Genomic DNA, 24,246 nt, shown 5'->3' with positions numbered 1-24,246 from the left:
GCCCCGGTCATGGAGGCATCACCCAACCACTCCACAGCAAACGCCCCTTCTTTCCTAGATGATACCAGCTCTGGACACCGGCGCAAGAGTCGGCGCTCCTCCAGGCCATCGTGCGCTAGGAAACGGTAGGGATGCACAAACATTTCCGGATGATAGCCATTCGGGACCACCTCTTGTCCAGCGGTGCCGTTAATCCAGAGGACAGCCACACCTCTACGGCGGGGATATGGCGGAAACTAGCAAGCCCGTATAATCTAGAGAAGTAGGATGAGCGGGAAGACTCGATCATCTTTAACGGATCTGGCGTAGGGGCTGCCAGCGGGGTCGAGAAGGATGGTTGTGGTTGTGGTGGTGGTGGTGGCGGCGGCGGCGGCGGTAGCGAGTTACGGAAAAGTGTCAGTAACTCTAGGGCCGCGGAGTACTGGCGCGAGTTCGAGCTGCCGCGGGAAGAGTTCGAGGAGATGATGTGGGACCGACGGCTAGCGCCAGGCTAAAATGCCGAGAGCAGTCCCCTGACGCAGCCACCGAGCCCGGACGCCGAGTCCGCCGCGCCCACGAGGCGGGAAAGCACCGTCGCAGACACGGACGAGCCGCGGAGCTCGCCTATGAGCGTCTCAGGAGGTCGGGCGTCGGGGAGAGGAGGCAGAGGAGGACGCGCCTCGGCCCGCGCAGGTGGCGGTGGCAGTGCCAGGCTGTCGTCGCGGCTGCAGAACGAGCTTGAGACGCCCAAGGGCGAGCGGAGCGCGAGCAGAAGGACGAGCAAGGCGCCGAGCATCGTAGAGCAGGAGCAGGATGAGGACAAGGTGATGGAGGATGCGGACGAGGACGACGACGACGACGACGACGAAGAAGCCGAGCAGGAGGAGAGTACACCCGCCGAGGAGGAAGATGAGGAGGATGAGAGCGAGGAACACGAGGAAGAGGAAGCCGAGCAGAAGAGGAGCAGTCCGTCAAAGCGAGGACGCGGCGGAGGACGCAGAGGAAGAGCTAGGAAACGGGGGGGAAGATGACCATGGCCTGAGCCCGCAGGAAAATAGGCACGACCATTCATTTGGAATGAGATGGAAGGGACACCCACTTCGAGCCAACATCGCGGCATAAATTGTCAGGGTACACCATTGAAACGTCCAGTGACTACAATGGTCTTTCGGTGAACTCGCTCCCCAGCCAGAGATGCAAACCTGATTGCGCACCAGGCGCTCTGAACAAATACCAAAGCAGGCGATATCATCAACCACGTCACCCCTTTCTGCCCCGTGTTCATGTTTACAATCCTCCCTTAGACCAACGCCCGCACTTGCTGTCTCGCCTTGTCTTTATCACTACTCCTCTACCTTTTGAAACAGCCAAAGCTATTCCGGCTCCCATCTCTCAATTTTTTCAACACTATCCGCATATCGCCCAATACCTACTGCAACCTCGTCCTTACCTCGTTCGTCGTCCTCTTGTCCAACTCTGTGTGTGATGGGTTGAACCCTGAAGAAGGCTTGGTTCAGAGGAACCAGCGCCAAGCCACCTCGGTTGAGCTCTGATTGGCTGGATTTGACTGTACTATATACAGCTAAATCCCCGCTCCCTGAATAGTCAGCCGTACGGCAGCTAGGTAAGAAGTGCAGACAAGAGGGACCTCGATAGCTAAACACTATACGCAAGGAGCGGATGGCGTACGTAGGGATAAGGGGGTAAGGGGGATGAGACAAACAAGTGCCCCTTACAGGAGGGCGTACAATATAAGGAGATGGAGGGTGTCAGGAAGAGGTCCACAGCCCCTTGGGGATCGCCCAAAAAGACTAAGAATCCTGTCATTTCATGACAGATCTTGGACCTCTTAGCTTATATGCATGTCATTCATGACAGAGGGGGATTGTTCTTCCTTCTTTCCTCCTCTCCTCAGATTTGTCCTCCTTGTTACTAGGTTGGCTAGCTAGTTGCAGAACTCTTTCCAAACCCTTACATATAGTGCTTGGGATAGTCGTGGAAACCTCCGTATAGATTATTACTAGTCTTATTAATGCGGTATAGACGTATAGTCTAACTTAATCTGGTTTCGGGTTTATAGGTACTCAACTCGGGAAGTTTATACCGTCTTTAATAATTTACGTCAGAGTCGTAACTATAGGTCGGGTATATAAGTAGAATAATTTCGCGTCGATTTAACCAAAGATATCTTTGATAGTCTTAGACTCTTCCGCTAACTTTATAGAGAAGGAAGACTCAAATAGTTGAATGAGGGTGTCACAGACAACTGCCCAAGCTATTATACATTCCCTATCCTACTGAGGTGGGAAATGTATGCAAGACAGGACAAGTGCTGCAGGGGCAGGATAGGCACTGCAGACAAGGCTGTCAGGAGACAAGGCTGAAGGTACGAGGCTACCGGATGAGCGCGAGGCTGTAAGGCACCCGAACTATAGGGTTCGCGAGCAAAGAACCTCGAGGTCAACTTTGGATTGTTGAACACTCCATCGCATCGAGGGAATAGGCTTCCGGGGGTAAGCGCGCACCCGCAAAGGACACGTGTCCTTAGCGCCGGCTGCACCCGCAGCTAATGACCACAATAAATCGAACTCCAAGCAACGCGATCATCACCGTATCGCCAGAAAAGCTCGCCCGAGCACCTCGAAGCAGGCCTCAACCGGCACCGACCTCCAAAGTCCGTGAAAACCAGGCATTGCGCCGCACGCGCCGAACGACTCGAGCGGAGAAGTCTCCACCGTTACGTTTTCGGGATGTCGAAGACAGCGACGACGATTATAAGGAGGAGAACGGAGACACCGTAGCCAGCCTTAAGGAGCTAGTTACGCTGGTCAAGGAGCTCAAGAAAACAATTGACTAACAGAACGACGCGCTCCTAGAAGCCCAAACCGAGTTAAAGGAGTTAAAGGAAGAACAGCAATATATGAAAGAATAGAACAATAAGCTTAAGGATGAAATCGGTATGCTCCGGAACCAACTCGGTAGTCTGTCCGTATCTTTACCCTCAACACAGTTATGGGCGTCCATCGTGGCAAGCTGGAACGGGTTAGGTTCAATGCTTGGGACGTCTGACCGAATGATGGCGAGCGTTAACCATCTCGTAAGCCACTCTCGTAGCTACTGGGCCGCAATAGATACGCTGTACTGCACGATCGACGCTTCCCGTGTCCCAGAACAGGATATGGACAAGACCTCCCCGCGTGCCATTAGGGCGACGGTAGAGAAAGAGATCCGAGCTAGTGAAGGACGAAATAACTAGCGCTGCTAGGCAGTGACTAGAGATGCGAAGAATATAAGCCGTGTCAGGATTGCATATAGAGACGAGACCGAACTGCATATAGTTAAATAGATAGCAGAAACGAAGATAGCACCCGGCATCAGAATCCTCCGGGACGAGCTCTATCCCGTCAAGGTGGACAGTGTCAACAGGCTGGCCATTCTAGATGCGAATGGAGATGTTCAGGCCGGGGCAGCAGAGGCCCTCAGTCAAGAGAACGAGACAAGGGTGGCAAAGATCGGGTGACTAAGCAGTAAAACCGCCGCAACGGCCTATGGCTCTATGGTGGTCTACCTCACGAAAGGCAGTGACGCGGATCGCTTTCTGAGGGAGGGATTCTTCCACGTGGCTGGAGAGTCCGGGTACGCCCGGGTCTTTAAGCGGCGACCACGGCCGGAATAATACTTCAATTATCAAGCCTTAGGGCATAAAGCATTCCAGTGCAAGAATGCCCAGAAGTGCGCGAAGTGCGCTAACGAAGGCCATCGCCATAATGATTGTACTGCCACCGTCCTGAAATGCGTACCCTACGGAGGTCCACATGAATCGTTTAGTCGAAACTGCCGGAAACTCTACCCATCTCCACATGCGTAGAACGTTTCACATGATCCAGCTCAATATGAGGAAACAAAGAGAAATCCACGACAGCCTAATGAACGACGAAGGAATATAAGACGTAACGGCCCTAGCGATTCAGGAACCTCACGCACGGAGAATCCAAGGGCGGTTGTTGATAACACCCCTGGGGCATCACAAGTGGACGAAGTTGGTCCCTTCAACGTATAGAGAAGGGAGATAGCCAATCCGGAGTATACTGTGGGTGAACAAAGAGGTGGAGGCGGAGCAGGTCCGGATTGAATCTCCAGATATGACGGCGGTAGTGGTCAGACTTGCGGAGCGGCTGATTCTAGTGGCGTCGGTCTACGTCCCACTAGGCGATTAGCAAGCACTGCGAGAGACGTGTGACCACTTGCACAAGGTGGTGGAAAAGGTGAGAGGAGATGTAGGCACGGTGGTGGAGGTGGTGTTCGCGGGAGATTTCAACCGGCATGACTAACTCTGGGGAGGAGATGGGGTGTCCCTCGTGAGATAAGGTGAGGCTAACTAGATTATCGACCTGATGAGCGATCTTGCTCTCAGTAGCTTACTTCCACGGGGGACGAAGACGTGGTAGGAGGGACCGTACGAAACCACAATTGATCTAGTCCTGGCCTCGGAGGAACTGGCAGTGTCGATAGTTAAATGCTCGATATACTGGACTGAGTATAGATCTGACTACCGGGCAATAGAACAATCTGTAATATTGTCGCCCCAATTCCAAAGCGGTAAGAACGGCTCCTACTTAAGAATACACCGTGGAAAGAAATCTGTCAGGAAGAGGTCCACAGCCCCTTGGGGATCGCCCAAAAAGACTAAGAATCCTGTCATTTCATGACAGATCTTGGACCTCTTAGCTTATATGCTTGTCATTCATGACAATTATCCCCTCCTCCTAGGCGGCTCGCCCCCGAGTCGCATAGGCAGGTCCGAATAAGTACTCTGGGATCGCCCAAAAAGACTAAGAATCCTGTCATTTCATGACAGATCTTGGACCTCTTAGCTTATATGCTTGTCATTCATGACAAAATCAAGGCCAGGATTGCGAAGACGCTAAAAGCTCGTGCTTTCGAGGGGATAGTATAAACTAAGACGGATACGCTTATATCGGCGGTACTAGAAGCGGTTTATGCTCTCGTACCGAAGGCTCGGCTATCCCCATATACTAAACGTTAGTGGACGACGGACCTAACGTAGCAAAGATATATATATACCTACTGGGAAACCGCGCCCGAAGTGAACGACGAGCCGGTCGACTCGTAGTAAACCTAAAGAAGACGGCCAAGGCCGCCGCCAGGTAGTACCACGATACGATCCGATAACAGAAAAAGAAGCACTAGAACGAATTTCTAGCGGACAACGACAATATCTAGCAAGCGGCGAAGTATTTGAAGTCGAGCGATGAAATAGCGTTTGGGAAAGTTCCACAGCTGGTCAAGAGGGGTAGAATAGTCACCAGCGACCATCACAAATAGGCCGAGGAGCTACTCTTTACGTTCTTTCCTCCCCTACTATAAGATATCGAAGACGAAGGCCCGATACCCTAACGAGTACCTATACCGGTGCCGGCCCTCACTATAGAGGAGGTAGAACGGCAATCGTTTGCTGCGAGGTTATGGAAAGCACTAGGTGAAGACGGCTTGCCGGTCGTGGTCTGGAAATAAGTGTGGCCCGCCGTAAAGCACCATATGCTGGCGTTGTTCCGCGCGTCTCTCGACGAGGGAATACTACCCCGTCAGTGGAGGCACGTAAAGATTATTCCCTTGAAAAAGCCGGCTAAGGACGATTACACACTCGCCAAAGCCTGGAGACCGATTTCACTTCTGGCGACATTAGGTAAAGTGCTGGAGTCGGTGATTGCGGAGAGGATTTCGTATATTGTCGAGACCTACGGCCTCCTCCCCACGAACCATTTCGGGGCGCGGAAATAACGGTCGGCGGAGTAAGCTCTGTTACTCCTACAAGAACAGATCCTTACCGCCTAGCGCGGGAGGAAGATCCTGAGCCTGATCAGTTTTGACGTGAAGGGAGCGTATAATGGTGTCTGCAAAGAAAGATTGATTTAGAGAATGAAGGCGCGAGGCTTGCCGGATGACGTGCGTCAGAAATTGACGGCTGAGGCAAGAGAGTTCGCGCTACAAACGGATCGAATGCGATACTTGACCAGCCTCTACATCTACTTTGGCGGTCCTCACGCTTTTCAACAAATTAGAGACGCATTTTCAGCGTTGTGTCGCGCCGAGAAAAGCGACTGTACGACAATCGGTGGTCGTGTTCGAGCCCTCGCCGCCATGGAAAACGCTCATCATTTCGGCAGACGTGCTGTCCACCTCGGACTGGACCTTGATCGCGAACGGGAAACACGAATTGCCCGTGAGCGTCGTCAACCTTAAAAAAGAAGGCACAAGTATAGCGAGGTGTGAAGAATGGTAAGAATTGGTATGTGGCCCACGAACGGTGCTCGAGTACTCTTTGGTTGTTCCCGAAAAACGTTTCAGAGAAGACGTAAGTCGGCGGCTTCCTCGCGCAGCCGCCCAGCTGAACAGTGGCAGATTTCGAGAGCTGCCCTTCGAGCTCGTCGCGATGTTCTTTGATTTTCTGCGCGACCACTGCGGATATTTCCTCAATCAGATCGACGAGCTGTTTGGATCACATGTGGCAGACTTCGTCGCAGGAAAGCGGCCCTCAGGGCCGATCGCCTTTGAGGCAATGGCGACTGAGGAGATGGCTAAGCATTCGGTGGATTCGGAGTTTTACATTGACCTCTCTAGGTTGGTGGCGAGCTCTATGAGTGGGTAACAGCGTCTAGGTGAGGCCGTACGTCGCCGCCCTCCCACTGTTTGACCTGTGTGCAGACCTGGCGGTGAGGCATTTCTACCATTGAATCGAAGATCAGGCGATTTGAGTCGTCCAATAGCACGACTGAAGGGGGAACGCAGCAGGCAGCATCGTCCCCGTTGTCCTCGAAATCGATTCGGACCCCAAAGGAGGCTAAGCGCTGATCAAGAGACAGGCGCAGGCACCCTTTCCATCACAGAAGGTAGTCCGAGTCATGTCTTCATAATGCGGTCTTTAACGAGGAGTCACACGTCCTGGTGGTAACTCCGCTGGTATAGGTGGACGTTGTCACGGTCCACAGCCCAAGACTAAGCCGCAACGAAGACGCAGAAAGTGCCGGTCGTGAGCATAGCCGCTCAGACGTCAAAGGAGGATCATAACTCGCGAAAACAGCGAGGGGGTTCGTTTCGCAATAATATCTGCTGGCCTCTTGTTGAGTGGGAGCATCGTGCTGTGCAGGGTTTTAAAGGGTAGGCTCGGCGACGCTGCTTTTGAAACGGCCCGTATTTCCATTGGACACACTTAGAACCTCGGTGGGCGCTGGGACGACAGACTCGAAGGGGCCAATTACGGCCATCACCATTACCGTGAATCTCCACTGAGGTCGGGCTTTGCACAGCCCGCGCCGAGGCACCTGGCGTTTTAGCCCCCATGATTGGTGAGACACGGGTGCTCGCTCACCCAGCTCGCCTCGCTTGGCGCGAGCCGGGGGTGAGCACAGGGCGGCATCACCTCCGTCCGAATCCGGGGTGAGTAGCGCGCCGTTTTTACTCATCTTGGCGTGGTCAGCCACATGTGCGGCGGTGCAATTAGGCGGAGAGAGCAGTTGCGTACAACCATCTACACGCAGGACATCGAGGAATTAAAGACCAAACACCTCAAGCTGAATTCCTCTGCCCATCTACCCTCAAACATTCCATCCTGTCCGCAGCCATGGCGTCTCTCATGCATTCAGAGCAAATACCATCAGATCAGCCTGGCTACTCTTTCACAAACACCGCCGCAGCGGCACAAGAAGCCTCAGGATCCAGGCAACATGCCTTCTATCCGTTTGTCCATCACTGTCTCCTGGAACTCCCACAATCGTGCTGACCTGGAAACAGATACACCGACAATGGCGGATCCACGCTAGGCATCACGGGCGCCGACTTTGCCATCCTCGCCGGCGACACGCGCTCGACCTCTGGCTACAACATCAACTCCCGCTTCGTGCCCAAGCTGTTCCGCATTGGCGAGGACGGGTCCGAAGAGCAGTCCGCGCGAATCGTGCTGGCGGTGGTGGGCTTCGCCGCCGACGGCAACGCCCTGAAAGAACGCCTCGACGCCATCGTCAAGATGTACAAGTACCAGCACGGCAAGCCCATCAGCGTCAAGGCGTGCGCGCAGCGTCTGTCCACCATCCTGTACCAGAAGCGATTCTTCCCCTATTACGTGCACGCGATCTTGGGCGGGCTGGACGAGGACGGCAAGGGGGCGTTGTACTCGTACGACCCCGTGGGCAGCTACGAGCGGGAACAGTGCCGGGCGGCGGGCGCGGCTGCGAGTCTGATCATGCCGTTCCTGGACAACCAGGTCAACTACAAGAACCAGTATATCCCGGCATCGGGCGTGGGACACGATCTGAAACAGAGGGCGGTGGAGAGTCTGCCGAAGGACGTGGTCGTGGGATTGGTCAAGGATGCGTTCACCAGTGCCACGGAACGGCATATCGAGGTGGGTGATGGGTTGCAGATGCTGGTCATCACCAAGGACGGGATAGAGGAGACGTTCACCCCCCTCAAGAGAGATTAGACATTTTTACCACCACCCACAACTGCAGACTCTGCGTCTTTCTGGGGGAGGCTTTGGCTCTGTATGCATAGCTCGGCGAAAATGGAATTAGGCTGGAAGACCCGAAACCACATACATGGGTTAGGTTAATCTAGTTTGCCTGGGGTCGTCATTCAGTTGGGTTCTTCTACTTATGCCTTTTCCATTTCTCATTGCAGGGATATGACCGAGGTTTCTTGGTTGATCAGCGACAAACCACGCCTTGCCCTACCTCGAACGAACTGCCATCTTGCAAACCCATCCGTCGTCTCAAAACGCCTTGTTCCATTTATCATGACCACATGTTCATATGCTCTCTCGTGATTCCCAACCAAAAAAGCCCTGTAATGCACCACGCCATGGGTCATAGTTGAAAAGAGAGAGGGAGAGAGAGAGAAAAGACACCGTCCTCAGAACCTCTCCTTCATCCTCGACGCCACAGTCCTCAAATTCCCATACACCTTGCCCGGGGGAGCGCCGAGGATGAGACTGACGACGGCCTCGCGGGCGATCCGAATGTTCTGGAAGCCGCCGAGGATGTGGATCTTGGAGTCGGCGAGCACGACGCGGGTCTTGGAGGTGTTTTCGATGGCGAACTTGGTCTTGCCGTCCTTGCCGGCGATGCGGCCGATGGCGCGGCCCAGGTGCTCGCCCTGCAGGGTCTTGACGTCCTTGATCTCAAAGGTCTCGATGTACAGGTCGTCCAGGCGCAGCAGGGCGATGGCGTCGTCGACGTCGAAGCCCAGCGTGAAGGCGCGCACGAAGTCCTCGCCCTTCTGCAGGGCGCCCGCGTCCGTCGTGAACCGCGACGTGCGCAGCTCCACCGCCTTGGCCTTCACGTTCATCCGCACCTGCAGCTTCAGGTGCTCCACCAGCGGCGGGTAGATCTTCGCCCAGCTCTGCTTGAGCGGCGACATGCGGTGCGGCGGTACGGGGACTTTGCGTGACTGTATTCGGACAGCGGTCGTCGAGGCGTTCTGTGTCGACACGGGGGCGAACCGCGGACGGCCTTCTTCGTCGATTTGCATGGCGACATCTGCGTCTGCTCCTTCTTGTGTCTGAGGTACGTCGCTCGCGGGTTGAGGCGCTGTGATTATGTCCACTTCAATATTTTCTTCGTTCGATTCGAGCGGGAGAGGGATGTCGTGGGGTTCTTGTGATAACATGGAATCGGCGAGGGTCTCTGAGGGAGCGCGTTGCAGCGCCGTCGGGGCAGGCATGGTCGATATCTTCGCTGGGCGGAGTGTCTTCGTGCAGGTAAAGGTACCAGATTAGAACGTAGTCGCCTGCGTTGTGCTCGAGTCTCGATGTTCCAGGTTGCAGGGCGATTTTTGTGTTTGGCGGTTGATGTTCGGCCGAGAAATAATTTTCTCCGCAGCGTTGAACAATTCACGTCAATTGTGGGGGGCAGCGACTTTATGTAATCGCCAGATCCATCGTGCAATGGAATAGACATGCTGAAACGGTCTGCTGGCGGTTATCTTCACTGGCAACGCGAATGGCTTGTCATTCATTGTTCGTATCAACATTCTATCCCCTTAAAGACAGTAGCACCACTTCTGGGTGCAAATCGCTGCTGTGAAAAACCAACAGTCGAATCATCACACCTATTCATTATAGCAACTAAAAGTCAAGAGACATGCCAGCTCAAGACCGTCAAATAATACCCAGTTTCGGAATGGGACCTTCCACCATAGTCTCCCAACCTCCCTCCAATTCCTAGTTTACATCTCATCTCTGTGCCGGCTGAAAACTCCCATAATAGCCTGGCAACTCGGCGACCCGTCGGGTTTCGCCCTCCAGCTCACTTCGTTCAAAGACTGGGGTCTCGGCCAGCTCTGGCGACTGTTTCTGTACCGACGATGGACTATTGGGTATTTGCGAAGGCTTTGGTTCCGACGGTGGAGGCACAGGATCGCTCGGGGTGGTGGTTTTGCGGTTCCGACGGGTTCCCAGAAAGTATGCGAGGCCAGCAATAAGTCCTAAGCCTACCACGCCGCCCACGACACCGCCGGCGATGGCACCGGTGTGGGATGTGTGGTGAGGAGGTGTTGATGTTTCCGGGGGCTGAGGCGGAGCTGGGCTGGTCGGGCCAGGTATGGGCGTGGTAGTAGAGGGATGGGTCGCGGCGGCAAATGCTGCGATTGCAGAGTATTGTTAATGATATGATCGGTGCACTCAGAGAAGACCAGCCCACTTACCAAATTCTGTTGCCAATGCAGGATCACTCCACGCGGGCTTGACGTAGCTTTGATCGTAGTATTTCTGGACCAGCTGCGATCGCTCGTACGGTGCAGCCCCAGCGTCGTAGTGGTCCTTCCACTGTAATTCGGTCATATCCATAACCCCGATGCCACTGGCCCATTCATCGAAATCGGCACCGAATTGGTTGAACGTGCTAGGCGGACGGCCACCAATAGAGACCATTTGCCGGTTGCCGATGACGGAACAAGTATGGCTGCAGCGGCGGGTGGTGGTTGTCGCCGGGGTTTGGAACCATCTGAATGCAGGTAGAGACAGGACATAGACGTTCAGGTAGCCAGGCTCGTCAGGATAGTTGAGGTCGTAGGTTGTATTCGTCATGCCGCCGTAAACAAACCTGATACATCTCGCGTCAGCCTGGATTTGCAGCCGCAGAAGAGGTATACGTTACAGTTCGTATGTCTTCCCATCAGACGAAGCCTTTCCTACCGTACAGAACTCTGTTCGTGGAGGAGGGATATCCCCAGTCGCTCGCTGGACATACCATGTCTTCGTGGATACGTCATACAAGACAATATCTGCCATGTCACGCAATGATGTGTCTTGCTCAAATGTAAACGCTTGCACGTTGGGATTAGTACCTCCAACAACAACCACGAAACCTTCTTGACCAAAATTCGGGGCGAACTCTGCCTGTGCCTGGTTGAAATATGGAGAGCTGTTGGGAACGTCAGTCGTCGAGTTGCTCCAACTCTGACTTGATGAATCACGCTGCACCAAGCCTGAGATAATGGTATTCGGGTCGCCTCCGTTGCCGTTGGCAATGGAGCCTCCTAAGCTGTACAACGTCGAGTTGCCTACGGCCCAGGCTGATGCGAAGGGCGCGTTCGCTCCAAACGACAGCCCATCTGATGCAGGCGCGACTTCTTGAGACCAGTAGATGGTGAGACCACCGGGTTCATAGGACCACAGGTCGGCTGTCCAGTCCGTGCTATTGTATGCCCAACCACCATATTTGTACACTTTGCCTGTGGTCTCGTCGTACCAAGTCACGGGCCATCTGCGATGTGGCATGTTCGGGGCAGGATCGGAGTTGTTGGAAATATAGACGGAGACATTGGTCCACGACTGAGAAAGGTCGACCGAGATGGTAGGCCAGACTGCGACGGTCAGCCTCGTCAGGCCTCCATTGAGCTGGGGGAGTGTACGCAACGATAGAAGGACCTCAGTGACCCATTAGTCCATTCCCAAGCCTCTCCATCCGATATGTAGAGCCAATCGCCAACGACAATAGCTGAAACATCAGTAACGTGTCAACAAACTGCGGGGAGACAGCGCGTTACAGGATTGCCAGAACCATTGGGAGATCGTAGGTCGCAACAGCCCGCCTTGGACGCTGCCGACGGCTAGTAAAGCCGTAAACGTTATCCAGAGCATCGTATACTAGGTCAACGCGGAAGTTTTGGTGAGAAAGGGCTTCCTGAGGGAGAGCAAACTGACAGCCGAACGGCCCTCATACTGGAAGGCTGCAAAGCTTTATTCCCAGTCGCTTGCACCGGCTACTGCGGCTGAAAGGCAGTGAGGTGCGAACAGGGCAACCGTCGCAGGGACATGGTGACAGTGTATTGGGCGAGGCTTGCGCCACATGATGTTGATGCATTCTTTTGGCCCCTAGTATGCCCGTTTTTGTTCGCTTGGACAGAAGAGCGAAGTCTTGAAGATAGATGGACATCGGTCGTAATTGGCCTACGACCCTCGGCTTGATGCTTGTGCTGGAGCCGTTCCGGCGTTCTGTTCTTGGCTTGTTGCTAATTGGCACTTGTAGGCAGCTTAGCCCCGTCTGGAGAACAGAAAATCAGACGATGCAAACTCAATATCCATTTTCTTGGTCGAGGCTGAGCGCCCCGGCTGTCTTCGTTTGAGTCCAGAACTTTGCGAAGCGTGCCGAAAGCCGCAGCATTTTCTCTCCCGTGTGAAGCATGGAAGCACGCGAGTTGTCGATAAGTACTCGGTACGGTATCCAGAGAGAGGACTAGTTTGCGTCGCTTAGCTGCTGATTGGTTCACTGCTTTCCAGCGGTCTCGCTGTTTGATCGCTTATCAGGTCGCAGGCATAAAAGCTCGACGCCGATTTTGCAGGGTCAGCCTTACCATGGATCGCAGCGGCAGCATTGTCAAATTACCCTCATTCCCGAGACAATTAGAATGAGAGGGGGATGTCAGGGGCTTATCAGTGAAAAACACCATAGGATGCGTTGACCTTGAACGAGAAATTGTTAGCTGCGTGTCTGTCAAAATGTCACATTTGCCTGGCTTCTTTCTCCTCGTAGTGGTGTTTCTTCTCTTCCTTCTCAGTCCTTGTACCCTGTTAGGATTTCCACAGTGTAAATCAGGGCCGCTTTTGGTGGCCGGTTTCTACCTCGGGCGACGGGAGTCTAGTGACGGGGAGGTTAACCATGACGATGCGTAGGAGGAGTTCAGTTGCGGGGAGGGGGAGTCCTATAGGACTGTACACTTGACGAGAATGACTAGAAGCCTGGGCTCACAGTATTAATTGATAGGGCGTAGGCATGTGTCATGGCTCATGGCTGCTGGTGATGCTGAAGTGCAACTTTCTCCGCATCCGAAGAAGTCATTGTGGGTCTCCGCTGCACATGCATTTTGTCATTTTGTCTCTGCACTCACCTTCAACCACGCCATCTCCCACGCACGACCACTTCTGTCCAACCAGGACTGCATCCATCCAGCGGCCGTCATGGTCTTTCAATCATGATAGAGGCCTTTGTCCAGGGCATGCGCAATATCTCGAGGGTTGCTGCTTGCGCGCCACCACGGACGACAAAAGTCGTTGACAGGCTACCAGCTTCCGCCGACCGGAGCTTCAGATACCATGTACCCAGACGGATATCAAACCTAACGGGCCCCAAACCCACCGCAAGCCGGTTATGCGAGCCCGACAAGCTTCGTACCACGCCTCGGTCGTTTTGGGTCTACTCTCCCGGCGGGCAGGGTGCACAATCAACGTCGAGACCCAGTCCACCTTGGAAAGAATGCTTTGCTAGAAAAGAGAGACAGATATCAGAACTCGTTATTTTAGGACTCCGGAAGGGACCCAAGGACGTCAGAGGCACCTGGCATAGAGAATCGCCCTTGATCCGGTGGCGAGAATTTCACACTACCCGGTTCGCAGGACAAAAGGCCGAGAGAGAAAGAGAAAGAGAAGGACACACAAAACAGGAAACAGTAGAAAATGCCTCAAAATCAGACTCCTCGCACTCTGGCTCAGGACAGCAACACTCCTACCAAAGTCGTTTCTACGATAGATTGCACATGCCGCAGTTCCACCGTCCCACAAAGGAAGAACTTCTGGCTGCGGCCACGGGTTTCTGGTCTCGCCTCAAGGTGCATTTTAAATGGTTCACAATCAAGAGCACGAGACCTTTCAATCTAGATGAGATTGTCGGATTCATCTCGTGGATCGCGTTGGGCCATGTCATCTGGATTGTTGTCGGTACTACGACCTTCGTTTCTCTGGCCATCCTAGCCATCAATACCGTCTTTGCACAAGAAACTCTTGCTGGTTGGATCGGGAACTACTTGACGAAATCATCTGGTCTACAGGTCGTTTTCGAATCCGCGATTGTTCCTAAATGGGGTGATGGGGTCATCACATTCAAGAACGTCTTCGTCTCCAGGAGGCCCGGCCGGGCGCATTCGCGCGTCACCAAAGGATCTCCTGAAGCAGCCGCTCAGGCATCCTCGGCGGAGGATCCCGTGCCTCCAGAAGAACAGAACTATACACAGTTCGACATCACAATTGGGGAAGTTAATGTCACACTATCGTTCAGCAAATGGTGGAATTCCAAAGGCCTACTGCAAAATGTGGAAGTGAAACATGTCAGAGGAGTCGTCGACCGCACCCACGTTTTTGCCACCGGTGAAGAAATTGACCCAAAGTCGCTGCGACACGAGCACACCCCGGGGGATTTCGAGATCGAATCCTTCAAAATTGAGGATCTTTTACTGACAATCCTCCAGCCGGAGGGTTTTCGGCCATTCCCGGTCAGTATTTATAATGCTGACTTGCCGCGGCTGAGGAAGCAGTGGTTGTTCTACGACTTCCTCTGTGCCAACAGCATCACCGGCGAATTCGACAAATCTCTCTTCACCATCCATCCGCGGCAGACACATTCGTACACCGGCACAACACTGAACGATCCCCAAGATCCATCCAATGAACCGTGGAAGAAACAATCACGCATCCGCATCGATGGCATAAATATCGACCATATCAATCGGGGGGTGGCTGGCCCCTTATCTTGGATCCACGAGGGCAATGTTGATATTGTGGCGGACATTATGATTCCTAACGACAGCGAGGAATCTGTCATCAAAGTCGTGACTGATTTCTATGAACGGATGGAAGCCACTCTGACGTCGAAGAAACATCTGGAGCAGCAGCGTTACGGCGAAGTTTCTCCTGAGGATGAACCTATTGCGTCCGGCGGAGTCGTGCTGACAACTCCAAACTCCCAACCGGTGAGAGAAGAGGACAAGCGCTTTATCGTCATGGACCTCCGAATTCATTTGAACGACGTCCGCGCCGTCGTCCCCATTTTCACCCGCGATCTATCATATATCAACAATGCACTCATCCGTCCCATCGTCGCCTATATCAATTCCCGGAGGACATTCATTCCGATCAATTGTCGGGTTGTCAAGCGTCTGTCTGATTTTGATGGAAGCTGGACCGTATTCGATTCCGGATTGATGGACGATCTGTCGGCGGAAGTGTACGACGCCTTTGCACGAGATGTCACAGATGAGCAGGCACGCTTGAGACGATTCAAGAAAGTCGGATTGTGGAGTCTACAGCTTGCTGTGCAGGCCATATTCCTGGTAAGTTCACTTCGCCTGATCTTCTCAGCTTGAACTGCCTCGGCTTGTTTCTTGCCCTCTGGCGACCTCTCGACTAAGTGAGCAATAGGGAATGGCTGGGAACATTGCTTGATGCTACACGACTGTCACGAACGGTTTCCACTCTATAATACATGTATGTCTTCAGGTCACGTCCGTTGTAACAAAAGTGAATATTTGCGTTTAGAAGTTTGCTTGGACGGAAAGCTCAGAGGGTCAAATCCTCTCTGGATGATGCATGGCGTCAAAAGGTGTACATATTGACATCCCTCTCCGGCACATTGAGACATAACAGTTCTTTCGCATGGGATGGCGGGCTCGATCATGAAGCAAACAGTTTCATTGCACACAAGTCTTGTCCTCGTCTGAGCGTATTCAGCTTTCTTCTTGCCCTGACATCCGAATTCCTCACTCGGTCAATGCCGCTTGAATCTCTCCAACAGAACCCTTTGCGGTTCCCTGCTCCCAAAAGAGCCACGTCCCGAGGTGATATTGTCAAGTATATCAATACCTGGGTATGCCGGCCCCACATGATGTGCTGCTGGCACGGCACACACGTTCCCCTCATGTAGCCCCCCATACCAAAGCGATTGAGATTGCCGCCCCGCGCCATTATGTGGTGAAGAAGCCTTAACTTCACGAAAGATTAGAGGAGACTTGACTCTGTATCCAGCCAGCTCGATCGTGCGCATTCCTAAGTGTCAACATCCACGAAGTCCACCATGGCACCACCGTTCAGAGCTGATCAAGTCGGCTCGCTACTGCGCCCAAAAAGCCTTGTCGAAGCGAGAAAGAACCTGAATCTTCAGGGTGCGCGGCTCAGAAACGGCCCTGCCACTCAGGAGGAGGGAGAAGATGATGCCACCACGGGCCCTTCGACCGACGGGGCCGATCCAACGGAGGTCCTACGAACCGAGCAAGCAAAGGCCATCAAGGACGTCGTCGGCGAGCAACTCTCGCGCCAGATCCTGCCCATCACCACGGGCGAATACGAGCGGGGCATCTTCTACGGCAACTTCTTCGAGTCCCTCTCGGGCTTCACGATGCGGTACACGCCCATGTCCGAGTTCAAGGTCGACTTCCCCACGAACCGGCCTTTGATCAAGTGGGGGCTGCCCGGTCGCGACGCGGGGTTTCCGACCTCCAACAAGGTCACGCTCGAGAAGTCGGCGTACCTGGATGACTGGCTCTACTTGCGCAGCCTCCTGCCCGAGGAGAAGTGGCGGGATGCGAAGATGACGGTGCCCCCGCCGGGGTGGTGGCACATCCAGCTCAAGGAGCCCTTTGACCGGCGGCTTTACGAGACCGACGAGGCGCTGTTGCGCGACCTGAGCGCCGCGGTACGCAAGGAGATTTTGACGCTGTACGATCACGGCCTGCGGGTGGTGCAGGTGGACGACCCGAACCTGTCGTTCTTCTGCGACGAGGAGTGGATCCAGACGTGCCAGAGAGAAGGTGTCGACCTCGAGCGACTGCTCGCGCTGTACGTGCAGTCCCACAACGACGCCATCGCAGACCTGCCCGCGGACCTACACGTCGGCATCCACATCTGCCGTGGCAACTTCCCCAACGGCGTGGGCCTGGCAAGCGGCAGCTACGAGCGGATCGCGCGGACGCTGTTCACCGAGACCGGCTACCGCTTGTTCTATCTCGAGTTCGACAGCCCGCGGGCCGGCGACTTCACGCCGCTCCAGTACCTGCCCGCGGACAAGGCGGTGGTGCTGGGTGTGGTGACGACCAAGTCATCCGAGATGGAGGATCTGGACGAGCTGAAGCGGCGCGTCTACCAGGCCGCGGACGTCGTGGCCAAGGGGCAGGGGAACGGGCGGGCGCGGGAGGATGCGCTGCGAGACAATCTGGCCGTGTCGCCGCAGTGCGGCTTCGCGAGTGATCATTCCGAGGGCGGCATCGGCATGACCAGGGAGCGCATGTGGGAGAAGCTCGAGCTGGTCAAGAGGCTGGCCGAGGAGATCTGGCCGGGCTGGGCCGACGGGAGGAAATAAGAAAAAAAATCACTATTTGTGTTGTTTTTCAGTCTCAGTATACAAGCAAGACATTTACCCTCGCGAGACTCTCAAGGAAAGGCTCTAGTAAACTTCATCCAGAAATGTCCATTGAGTCCATGCTCCAGCAAAGTTGTCCTTGGTGTTTCATGTTCCCCAAAGTGTCCAGGACGTTATCAAAAAAAAAAGAAAGGAGAGTAGAAGCCAGAAGGAAAATCTGTGACGTCTTTTTGTTGAGTTTCCAGCCCGAGGAGACCACGTTGGTCTTGTTCTTGTTCTTGTTGTCTGCCCTGCAGCATCAGTCCCAGGCAACTTCAAATTATCGAGGTCCTGAAGGTATAGACGGAGCACGCTCATGGCGAGGAGAACATCATGGTCAAAAAGCACATGAGACCTTTCATCTCAGCTGACACAGACGACCGGATGGCTGAGACTCTACGTGGAGCATCTGTTGAAAGGACAGATTCTTGAGCACGGAATCTAAACAGACCCGCACCGGCCCCCTGTCCTAGCTCTTGAGGCTGCCGAACCCGGGTAGCTGATCAAAGCTCTCCGGTACAGGAGGGTGCGTGATTTGTGGTAAGTCGTTTCGACACTTACTTGCTGTACCACAATGATGGAACTACGCGTGATGGGGTGTGACATGGTTCCCCAGCGCAGCACAGGTAGAATAGCACGACTGTGCACGTCTTGCAGAAGGCGTCAACCTTGACGACCTCGTCCTAAGAAGGGGAATTGGTGTCGGTGTTGATGTTGCAAATCACGCCGAGAGCCGATATCAGTCGGCCCTCTTACAATTAGAGGGAGTACCGGCGTCCATTCTGTCTCTGGCCTGGGCGGCGGCATCTCGGTCGTGTCCTCGTTGAAATCACAGTCGTGCAGATTACGGGGCGATTTGGTATCGATGTGGGTATCGGTGGCACTTCGAGGACCGCCCATCTCCAAGGAGAGAACGAGACCCAGCTGTAGGATTGTGGTCCAGGATGCGTCGACGCAACTCCCCCTCGAATGGAGATATTCCGGGAAAGTGATCAGGCTCCCAGTGGAAGCCCATGCGCATTGCCGGTTAATATTCCGTTCCATGTCATGAGGATGGGATGTGGGCGAAATGTTCCAGTTCTCGAAGGACCTCACTCATAGGGTTGAAATCACCATGCCAGCAGCCATGAATTAACCGTGCAAGAAGCAGGGATGCGACATCGGAAAATCGATTGTCTGCGTATAGCCGTTCAATCTGTTGTTATCGATCACTTGATGCCTCGAGCTCACAGTATGGAGGTCTTCCAGCTATAACTTCGTAGATTGCACAACCAAATGCAAAAATATCCGTTGAATGGATAAATATCCGTTGAATGGATCTCGCAGCGCGTATAATTGGTATTGAATCGAAACAGCATCTTCCCCCTCGAAGGTAATAGGTCTAGATGAAGGAGCATCGTATTAAGGTCACGGTGGGTTCAGGATCGTCATTGCCCATGTAGCCATCAACCATCCGTGACTGACAAGAGTCGCCAAGCATTGTAATGACTGTCCCCGCTAGTCCTCGGCGGAAGGCCTTCGACCTAATAGCGTGAATTACCCTTCCGTGCCTTCGTAAATTCCCCATCACATTGCGAGGCGCGACACCGCAGCCTTAACATATGACCGACACAAGGTGCTTCTGTCCGTACTGTCGGTCCCAAAGCATCGCAGGAAATGTGTCCTGTGCTATACGGCTGCATTTGGGGATTACTCGCGTAAGTCGTCCCGAACTGGACACGCTCTCATCTGACGAATCCAAAGTGAACGAAATCAACGTGATATGGCCCTGCCCTCGATGTCGCAGGACCCCACGAGTAAGGATCAATTGCCACATCCGATGCTACCGCACAGTCCGACAATGGTGTACGGATATCACAATCAATGATATCTCTCGTTTGACTCTCTGCTTAATGCTCGAATCCGAACCTTTCCCCCAACAAAGAAGTGTTAACCTTTTACGGCAATCACTAAGAGAGCTTGGATACAATATTCCAGAGTTTAATTCCGACCTACAGATACTTGTCGCAGAATTCCTCCATCCATGGCCAGAGGCAGTGACACTTGCACAAACACGCCAACTCGTCGACCAGGTCCGTCTTCGAAGTGCGCCAAGTGACACCATCTTCTACTTTTCACCAAAGAAATCTCTTTACCTTGCAACCATTGAATTCTGGGGTGGTGTGTACATCTCTCTGATTGCGAATACCCGATTGTTGGATGGGAAATTTGATTGTTCAGACAGTGAGCATATCTATTTCTGGAGAGATTATTTTGGGGGTACGCGGTATGGTAGTCGACGTAAAAGAATTGCCAGAGATAAAAGACGAAGGATTATACTTTTATGGGCAAGTCGACATCCATGATCTATCTCCTGATGCGAAACTTATTGGCCACACAAATGTTGGTTTGCCTCTGACTCTACATTACTTAGCTAAGGAAAACAGGGATTGTTTCTCCGATCGCTGGAGGTTGGATGGAGAGAAAAGCCAAATATCGTCGAGTGGTGGAACACTCCTGTTCATCCTGTACGGAGCGATTTCATCAACATATCGAACAAACCGACTCGCAGTGAATCACCGACATTTCAGTTTGTACCACTTACGGGATCAAACACTATCATCGGATGTGCGCGTGGTGACTCCACGGTCGGTATATTCATGGACGGCAATGGAAAATCATTCCGAAGCTTCGTGGCACGACTTGAGGCGCTCTTTAGTCAAAATACCTTTGTATTTATCTACTTTTCTCTTCATCAGGGTGAAGCGATTGAAAGAGTGTACATCCGAAGACGAGACGGACTTGGAACAGGTGTAGTTGTAGAGGCAAGTGCTGATGGCAACTACGATGTTACTTACAGGGGCTAACTCCTGGGGTTAAGATGAGTACGAATTTTGGGAGAAGCGTCGTTTTTGGACCGCACCTTGAGCCAGGAGACGAACCATATTTTCTTTACGATAGCATTCTATCAACTGATGGAACTCCAGTCCGAGGAATTTATCACTCATTCATCAACAATTCGGAAACAACTTTTACAGAATTCGGCGTCCTATTGAAAACGAACCATTCTATCTCAACTCACGAAAGCATCCCTAAACCGATGTTCGTTCACTGCCCTCCGTTCGGGGCTCGTAACCGAGATTGGTATCTGAGCACCACGCCATTGGAACACGTTGTTTCTCTGAGAGTATGCCAGGACGATTCGGTCGAGCTTAGCCCATATATTGGCGTTATCCTCCGATACGACGACGGCCGCGAGGAAGCTCTTGGACAAGTTCGGCCTGATATGCATCTTTCAGAGGATCTTGCCGTGGAGAATTGCGAATTCCGAGAGACCGTCGTAGATGGGAAATCACAAATGCATTTCAGATTGAAAGGGTGGAATATGAATGAAGGGGTTTGGATCGAATTACCTAGAAATGGTCTTCTTCTGTGGTGGTTTGGGACGCAAGGAAACACTCTCGACAGAGCTGAATTGAACTAACAACCAGTAATATCGTTGCTTCTATCTCATTCAGATAAATGTATAAATAAAGTGTTCGCTTGAAGCCAGTGCCTGTTTCCCATTTCTTTCTGCTTTCCGTAGACCCTTGATGGGAAGCTCCTCCCATTTGCCTTCAATCTTAAACAGTCTAATATTCTCACTCTTCGGTTGAGATTGGAGCTCTCTCCACTCGTTAATTTTCCAGGTCTGTGTTCTCTGGAAGTAGTTCCTGAAGCTTGGCTCAGATTTGTGATCAACAATGGCCTGTGAAGACTGTTATCTCCAGCCTGCCCCGAGCGAGGAAATATCGGATTTGCATGTAATGCCCCAGGTACTGAGGACGGCATGTCACTCGTCAGCTTCGCAGTTCCAGCCACCTGAGCTGGAGGAAATCTTTGTGTTCTCTCAAAGGCTGCGGTTAACTTGCTACCGCCAGAGGAATGCATTTCAATATAACCTTGTCGTGGCTCGTCACTGTGACTGTCTTATGCGCTCGCCGGGGTAGTGTAACTTCGGCGGAATTGGTGGAGGAAAGTTAGTGGGTTCAAGAGTCTCTCTTTATCGTAGTTCACTAAGCCCGACCGTACTACATACATAGGTGCTTCATTAGCGGCCAACCGCTAAAGGGTTCTTTGCGATATCCGATTCGTGGACCCGCTCGACCCCTATCTACGAAAGTCGCCTAGTCTTTCCGTCATACCTTCCTAAATGACACACCCCAAATCTACAACTTGCGACCGACGCGTTAACAACGACAACCTTTGAACGAGTGCAACAATACTTCAGCGCTGATGAACCGTTGAATGTCTCTGATTACATTGCAATTATCTCCACTGTGTACACGGAACTCAGCCAAGATTTCCCTCTGTCAAAGTTTCAAACGACATGCTACCGCAGCTGGACCAACCAACAGGATGGGTGAAGCCAATACTGGAGCTTGAGAAAGAAGATCATAACATGCTTATACACCTTCATTGGAAGCGGTTACAAGAAGAATTTTTCCGCTACCTTGAAGCTGAAACCGCCACTATCGAAACAATCGTCGCTCAACATTTGAACCTCGGAGTGCATCAATCGTGCAGAGTTGCAGAAAGATCTCAGTGGCTGTTCGGAACCTTCAATGTCTGTGTGCCTGTTTCTGTCAACAACTGGCGTGCACGACGGGTACTGATTAGGTGTCCGCTTCCTCACCGGCTGGGCGGTCTGCACACGAACATGCTTATGGAGGAGAAGATCCGTTGCGAGGCAGCCTCATTCGCTTGGCTATCTTGGAATTCCCCTCGCGTTCCCATTCCATATTTATGGGGATTTGGACTTCCAAGTGGCTTGCACGTGAGTCTGAAACTGGTTTAGGCAGCTATTGGTTTACTCACAATTTCATAGTTTTCTCCTCTAAAGTATGCGCCCTGGTATCAGCGAGCCTTTATATATCTCAGACAGTGCTGGGCTTGGATTTTTGGCCAGTCATATTTCTGTCCCTTCGTTCCCCGTCAAAGCCGTGTTTCACTAAAGAGCGGGTATTTAGTGGAGGAGTTTTTTGAGAAGGAGCGAGGTCAAATGCTCTCTACGGTAGGGTTTCCCCCTCGAGATCATCGGCAAACATTTTTTCGCAGTTTGCGAAGGCTTCTTCTCGACTTATCGCACCCACTACCGAAAATTGGCTCCTTCACCGTCCACGACTCTGGAGAAGTAAGCCTTACCAATCGACCATTGACAAAAGGACTGGCTATGCTTGAGAACGCGGGCATCCCAACGGAAATCCCCCGGGACTGCTGCTACTCAACCACCGACGCATACCTACTTGATCTTCTACACTGCCATGACCAGAGATTGATACATCAACCAAATGCAGCTATCAGTGAATATGATTTAGAGGGTCAAATGGCAACCATTGTCGCACTACGGGCACTGCTTCCAAAGTTTATCGACAGGAGATCGCGGCACGGACCGTTCATGTTTACATTGACGGACTTTCATGAGAGCAATTTCATAGTGGATAGCCAGTATCGAATTACAGGCGTTATGGACCTTGAGTGGAGCTGTGCTTTACCAAGGGATATGCAACATCCACCCTTCTGGCTGAATGGAGACGAATTCGATGATCTCTACGGAGAAGGCACAGGAGCGAAAGAAGAAAAGTTCGAAATTGCGTGTGAAGAATTCCTTCAAATCTTCGAAGAAGAAAGAGAATCGTTTCCAGTCCACCCTCGCGACTATGCCCAAGCAATGAGAGAGTCTCTCTCGATAAGAAGGCACTGGTATCTCGCTGCATTAAAAATCCCACGGATCGCGTACAATCTTTTTGTCGACTGCATACAACCTCAATTTGCCCCTGCCCATTCCGAAGGAAAGGGAGCAATCGCATTTCAAGACGTCATGGCCAAATACTGGAGTGCCGACACTTGGAAATTTACCGAGCAGAAAAGGCGTGACTGGAACAACTATCTCTGTCAGCTACGATCCATCAGCGGTCCAGCAGCGATCAGACCGGCCTGAACTTCCCTTCACGGTTTCTTGGATTCTTCCTCTTCCTTAGCGCGCCGGGCTGCATTCACTTTCCTCCTGTTCCTGCTTTCCTCAGATGATTTGATCATGTTTGCAGTGTCAACCTTGGTTCCGGTGCTGGTGACGGTTTGTGTCGTAGTAGTCGCGGCTGATGTGCTTTCGCTGGAATAAGTTGACGATGTGATGGAGTTGCGATTATCTGCCATTGTTGACATTTAAACAAGATGATGTTATGAAATGGTTTCGAGGCATGAACAATTATTAAAGATCCAGACAGAAGTGCATGCATCCCGCGAACATGCACGACGCTCTTGAGATTCTCCACAAGAGCCCTGCTGAATTAGGAGAAACCAACAGGGTACACGATTTCCTGCTAGGAAGTGGAGTGTCTCGAGAAAGGGGTGTTGATTGAGTCGTTTGACTCCATCGAGTCGGAGGTAAGCCAGAGCAATGTACTTACCTGAACGTAGGATAAAGGGGACCATTGGGTATAAGAACTGCTCTTTCCAACTTCATTGGATGCCACGGGACTGTTTCAGCACGTCTCTCCAGTACCAGTATTTTACACCTGCTCAGATCAGCACACCCGTTCTCACTGCATCTCGAGCACCTCGTTTTCAA

General features: G+C 52.5%; 9 protein-coding genes across 9 annotated transcripts; 6 read left to right on the top strand and 3 right to left on the bottom strand.

Annotated features, from left to right (window-relative positions):
- Positions 1-58: 58 nt before the first annotated feature.
- Positions 59-2,836, top strand: AYL99_10200 (hypothetical protein; the record flags this gene model as incomplete). Its single annotated transcript, XM_018841706.1, has 4 exons — positions 59-125; positions 310-451; positions 509-945; positions 2,601-2,836. 4 exons carry the CDS (start codon positions 59-61, stop codon positions 2,834-2,836), a joined length of 882 nt encoding a protein of 293 aa, XP_018689415.1.
- A 3,083-nt stretch (positions 2,837-5,919) lies between these two features.
- On the top strand, positions 5,920-6,243 carry AYL99_10199 (hypothetical protein; the record flags this gene model as incomplete). The annotated part of the gene is made up of 1 exon (XM_018841705.1): positions 5,920-6,243. The coding sequence occupies one exon, from the start codon at positions 5,920-5,922 to the stop codon at positions 6,241-6,243; it is 324 nt and encodes a 107-aa protein (XP_018689414.1).
- Positions 6,244-7,151: 908 nt separating this feature from the next.
- Positions 7,152-7,463, bottom strand: AYL99_10198 (hypothetical protein; the record flags this gene model as incomplete). Its single annotated transcript, XM_018841704.1, has 1 exon — positions 7,152-7,463. The coding sequence occupies one exon, from the start codon at positions 7,461-7,463 to the stop codon at positions 7,152-7,154; it is 312 nt and encodes a 103-aa protein (XP_018689413.1).
- A 158-nt stretch (positions 7,464-7,621) lies between these two features.
- Positions 7,622-8,479, top strand: AYL99_10197 (hypothetical protein; the record flags this gene model as incomplete). The annotated part of the gene is made up of 2 exons (XM_018841703.1): positions 7,622-7,737; positions 7,792-8,479. 2 exons carry the CDS (start codon positions 7,622-7,624, stop codon positions 8,477-8,479), a joined length of 804 nt encoding a protein of 267 aa, XP_018689412.1.
- Positions 8,480-8,907: 428 nt separating this feature from the next.
- Positions 8,908-9,717, bottom strand: AYL99_10196 (pre-rRNA-processing protein PNO1; the record flags this gene model as incomplete). The annotated part of the gene is made up of 1 exon (XM_018841702.1): positions 8,908-9,717. The coding sequence occupies one exon, from the start codon at positions 9,715-9,717 to the stop codon at positions 8,908-8,910; it is 810 nt and encodes a 269-aa protein (XP_018689411.1).
- A 511-nt stretch (positions 9,718-10,228) lies between these two features.
- AYL99_10195 (hypothetical protein) lies at positions 10,229-11,773 on the bottom strand (the record flags this gene model as incomplete). The annotated part of the gene is made up of 3 exons (XM_018841701.1): positions 10,229-10,635; positions 10,699-11,096; positions 11,244-11,773. 3 exons carry the CDS (start codon positions 11,771-11,773, stop codon positions 10,229-10,231), a joined length of 1,335 nt encoding a protein of 444 aa, XP_018689410.1.
- A 2,255-nt stretch (positions 11,774-14,028) lies between these two features.
- On the top strand, positions 14,029-15,630 carry AYL99_10194 (hypothetical protein; the record flags this gene model as incomplete). Its single annotated transcript, XM_018841700.1, has 1 exon — positions 14,029-15,630. One exon carries the CDS (start codon positions 14,029-14,031, stop codon positions 15,628-15,630), a length of 1,602 nt encoding a protein of 533 aa, XP_018689409.1.
- A 707-nt stretch (positions 15,631-16,337) lies between these two features.
- Positions 16,338-17,618, top strand: AYL99_10193 (hypothetical protein; the record flags this gene model as incomplete). Its single annotated transcript, XM_018841699.1, has 1 exon — positions 16,338-17,618. The coding sequence occupies one exon, from the start codon at positions 16,338-16,340 to the stop codon at positions 17,616-17,618; it is 1,281 nt and encodes a 426-aa protein (XP_018689408.1).
- Positions 17,619-22,848: 5,230 nt separating this feature from the next.
- AYL99_10192 (hypothetical protein) lies at positions 22,849-23,616 on the top strand (the record flags this gene model as incomplete). Its single annotated transcript, XM_018841698.1, has 1 exon — positions 22,849-23,616. The coding sequence occupies one exon, from the start codon at positions 22,849-22,851 to the stop codon at positions 23,614-23,616; it is 768 nt and encodes a 255-aa protein (XP_018689407.1).
- Positions 23,617-24,246: the final 630 nt, after the last annotated feature.

The sequence above is a fragment of the Fonsecaea erecta genome, assembly GCF_001651985.1.
Source record: "Fonsecaea erecta strain CBS 125763 chromosome Unknown Scaff10, whole genome shotgun sequence".
In the NCBI taxonomy this organism is placed as follows: domain Eukaryota; kingdom Fungi; phylum Ascomycota; class Eurotiomycetes; order Chaetothyriales; family Herpotrichiellaceae; genus Fonsecaea; species Fonsecaea erecta.
This window is presented reverse-complemented; position numbering and strand designations above follow the sequence as displayed.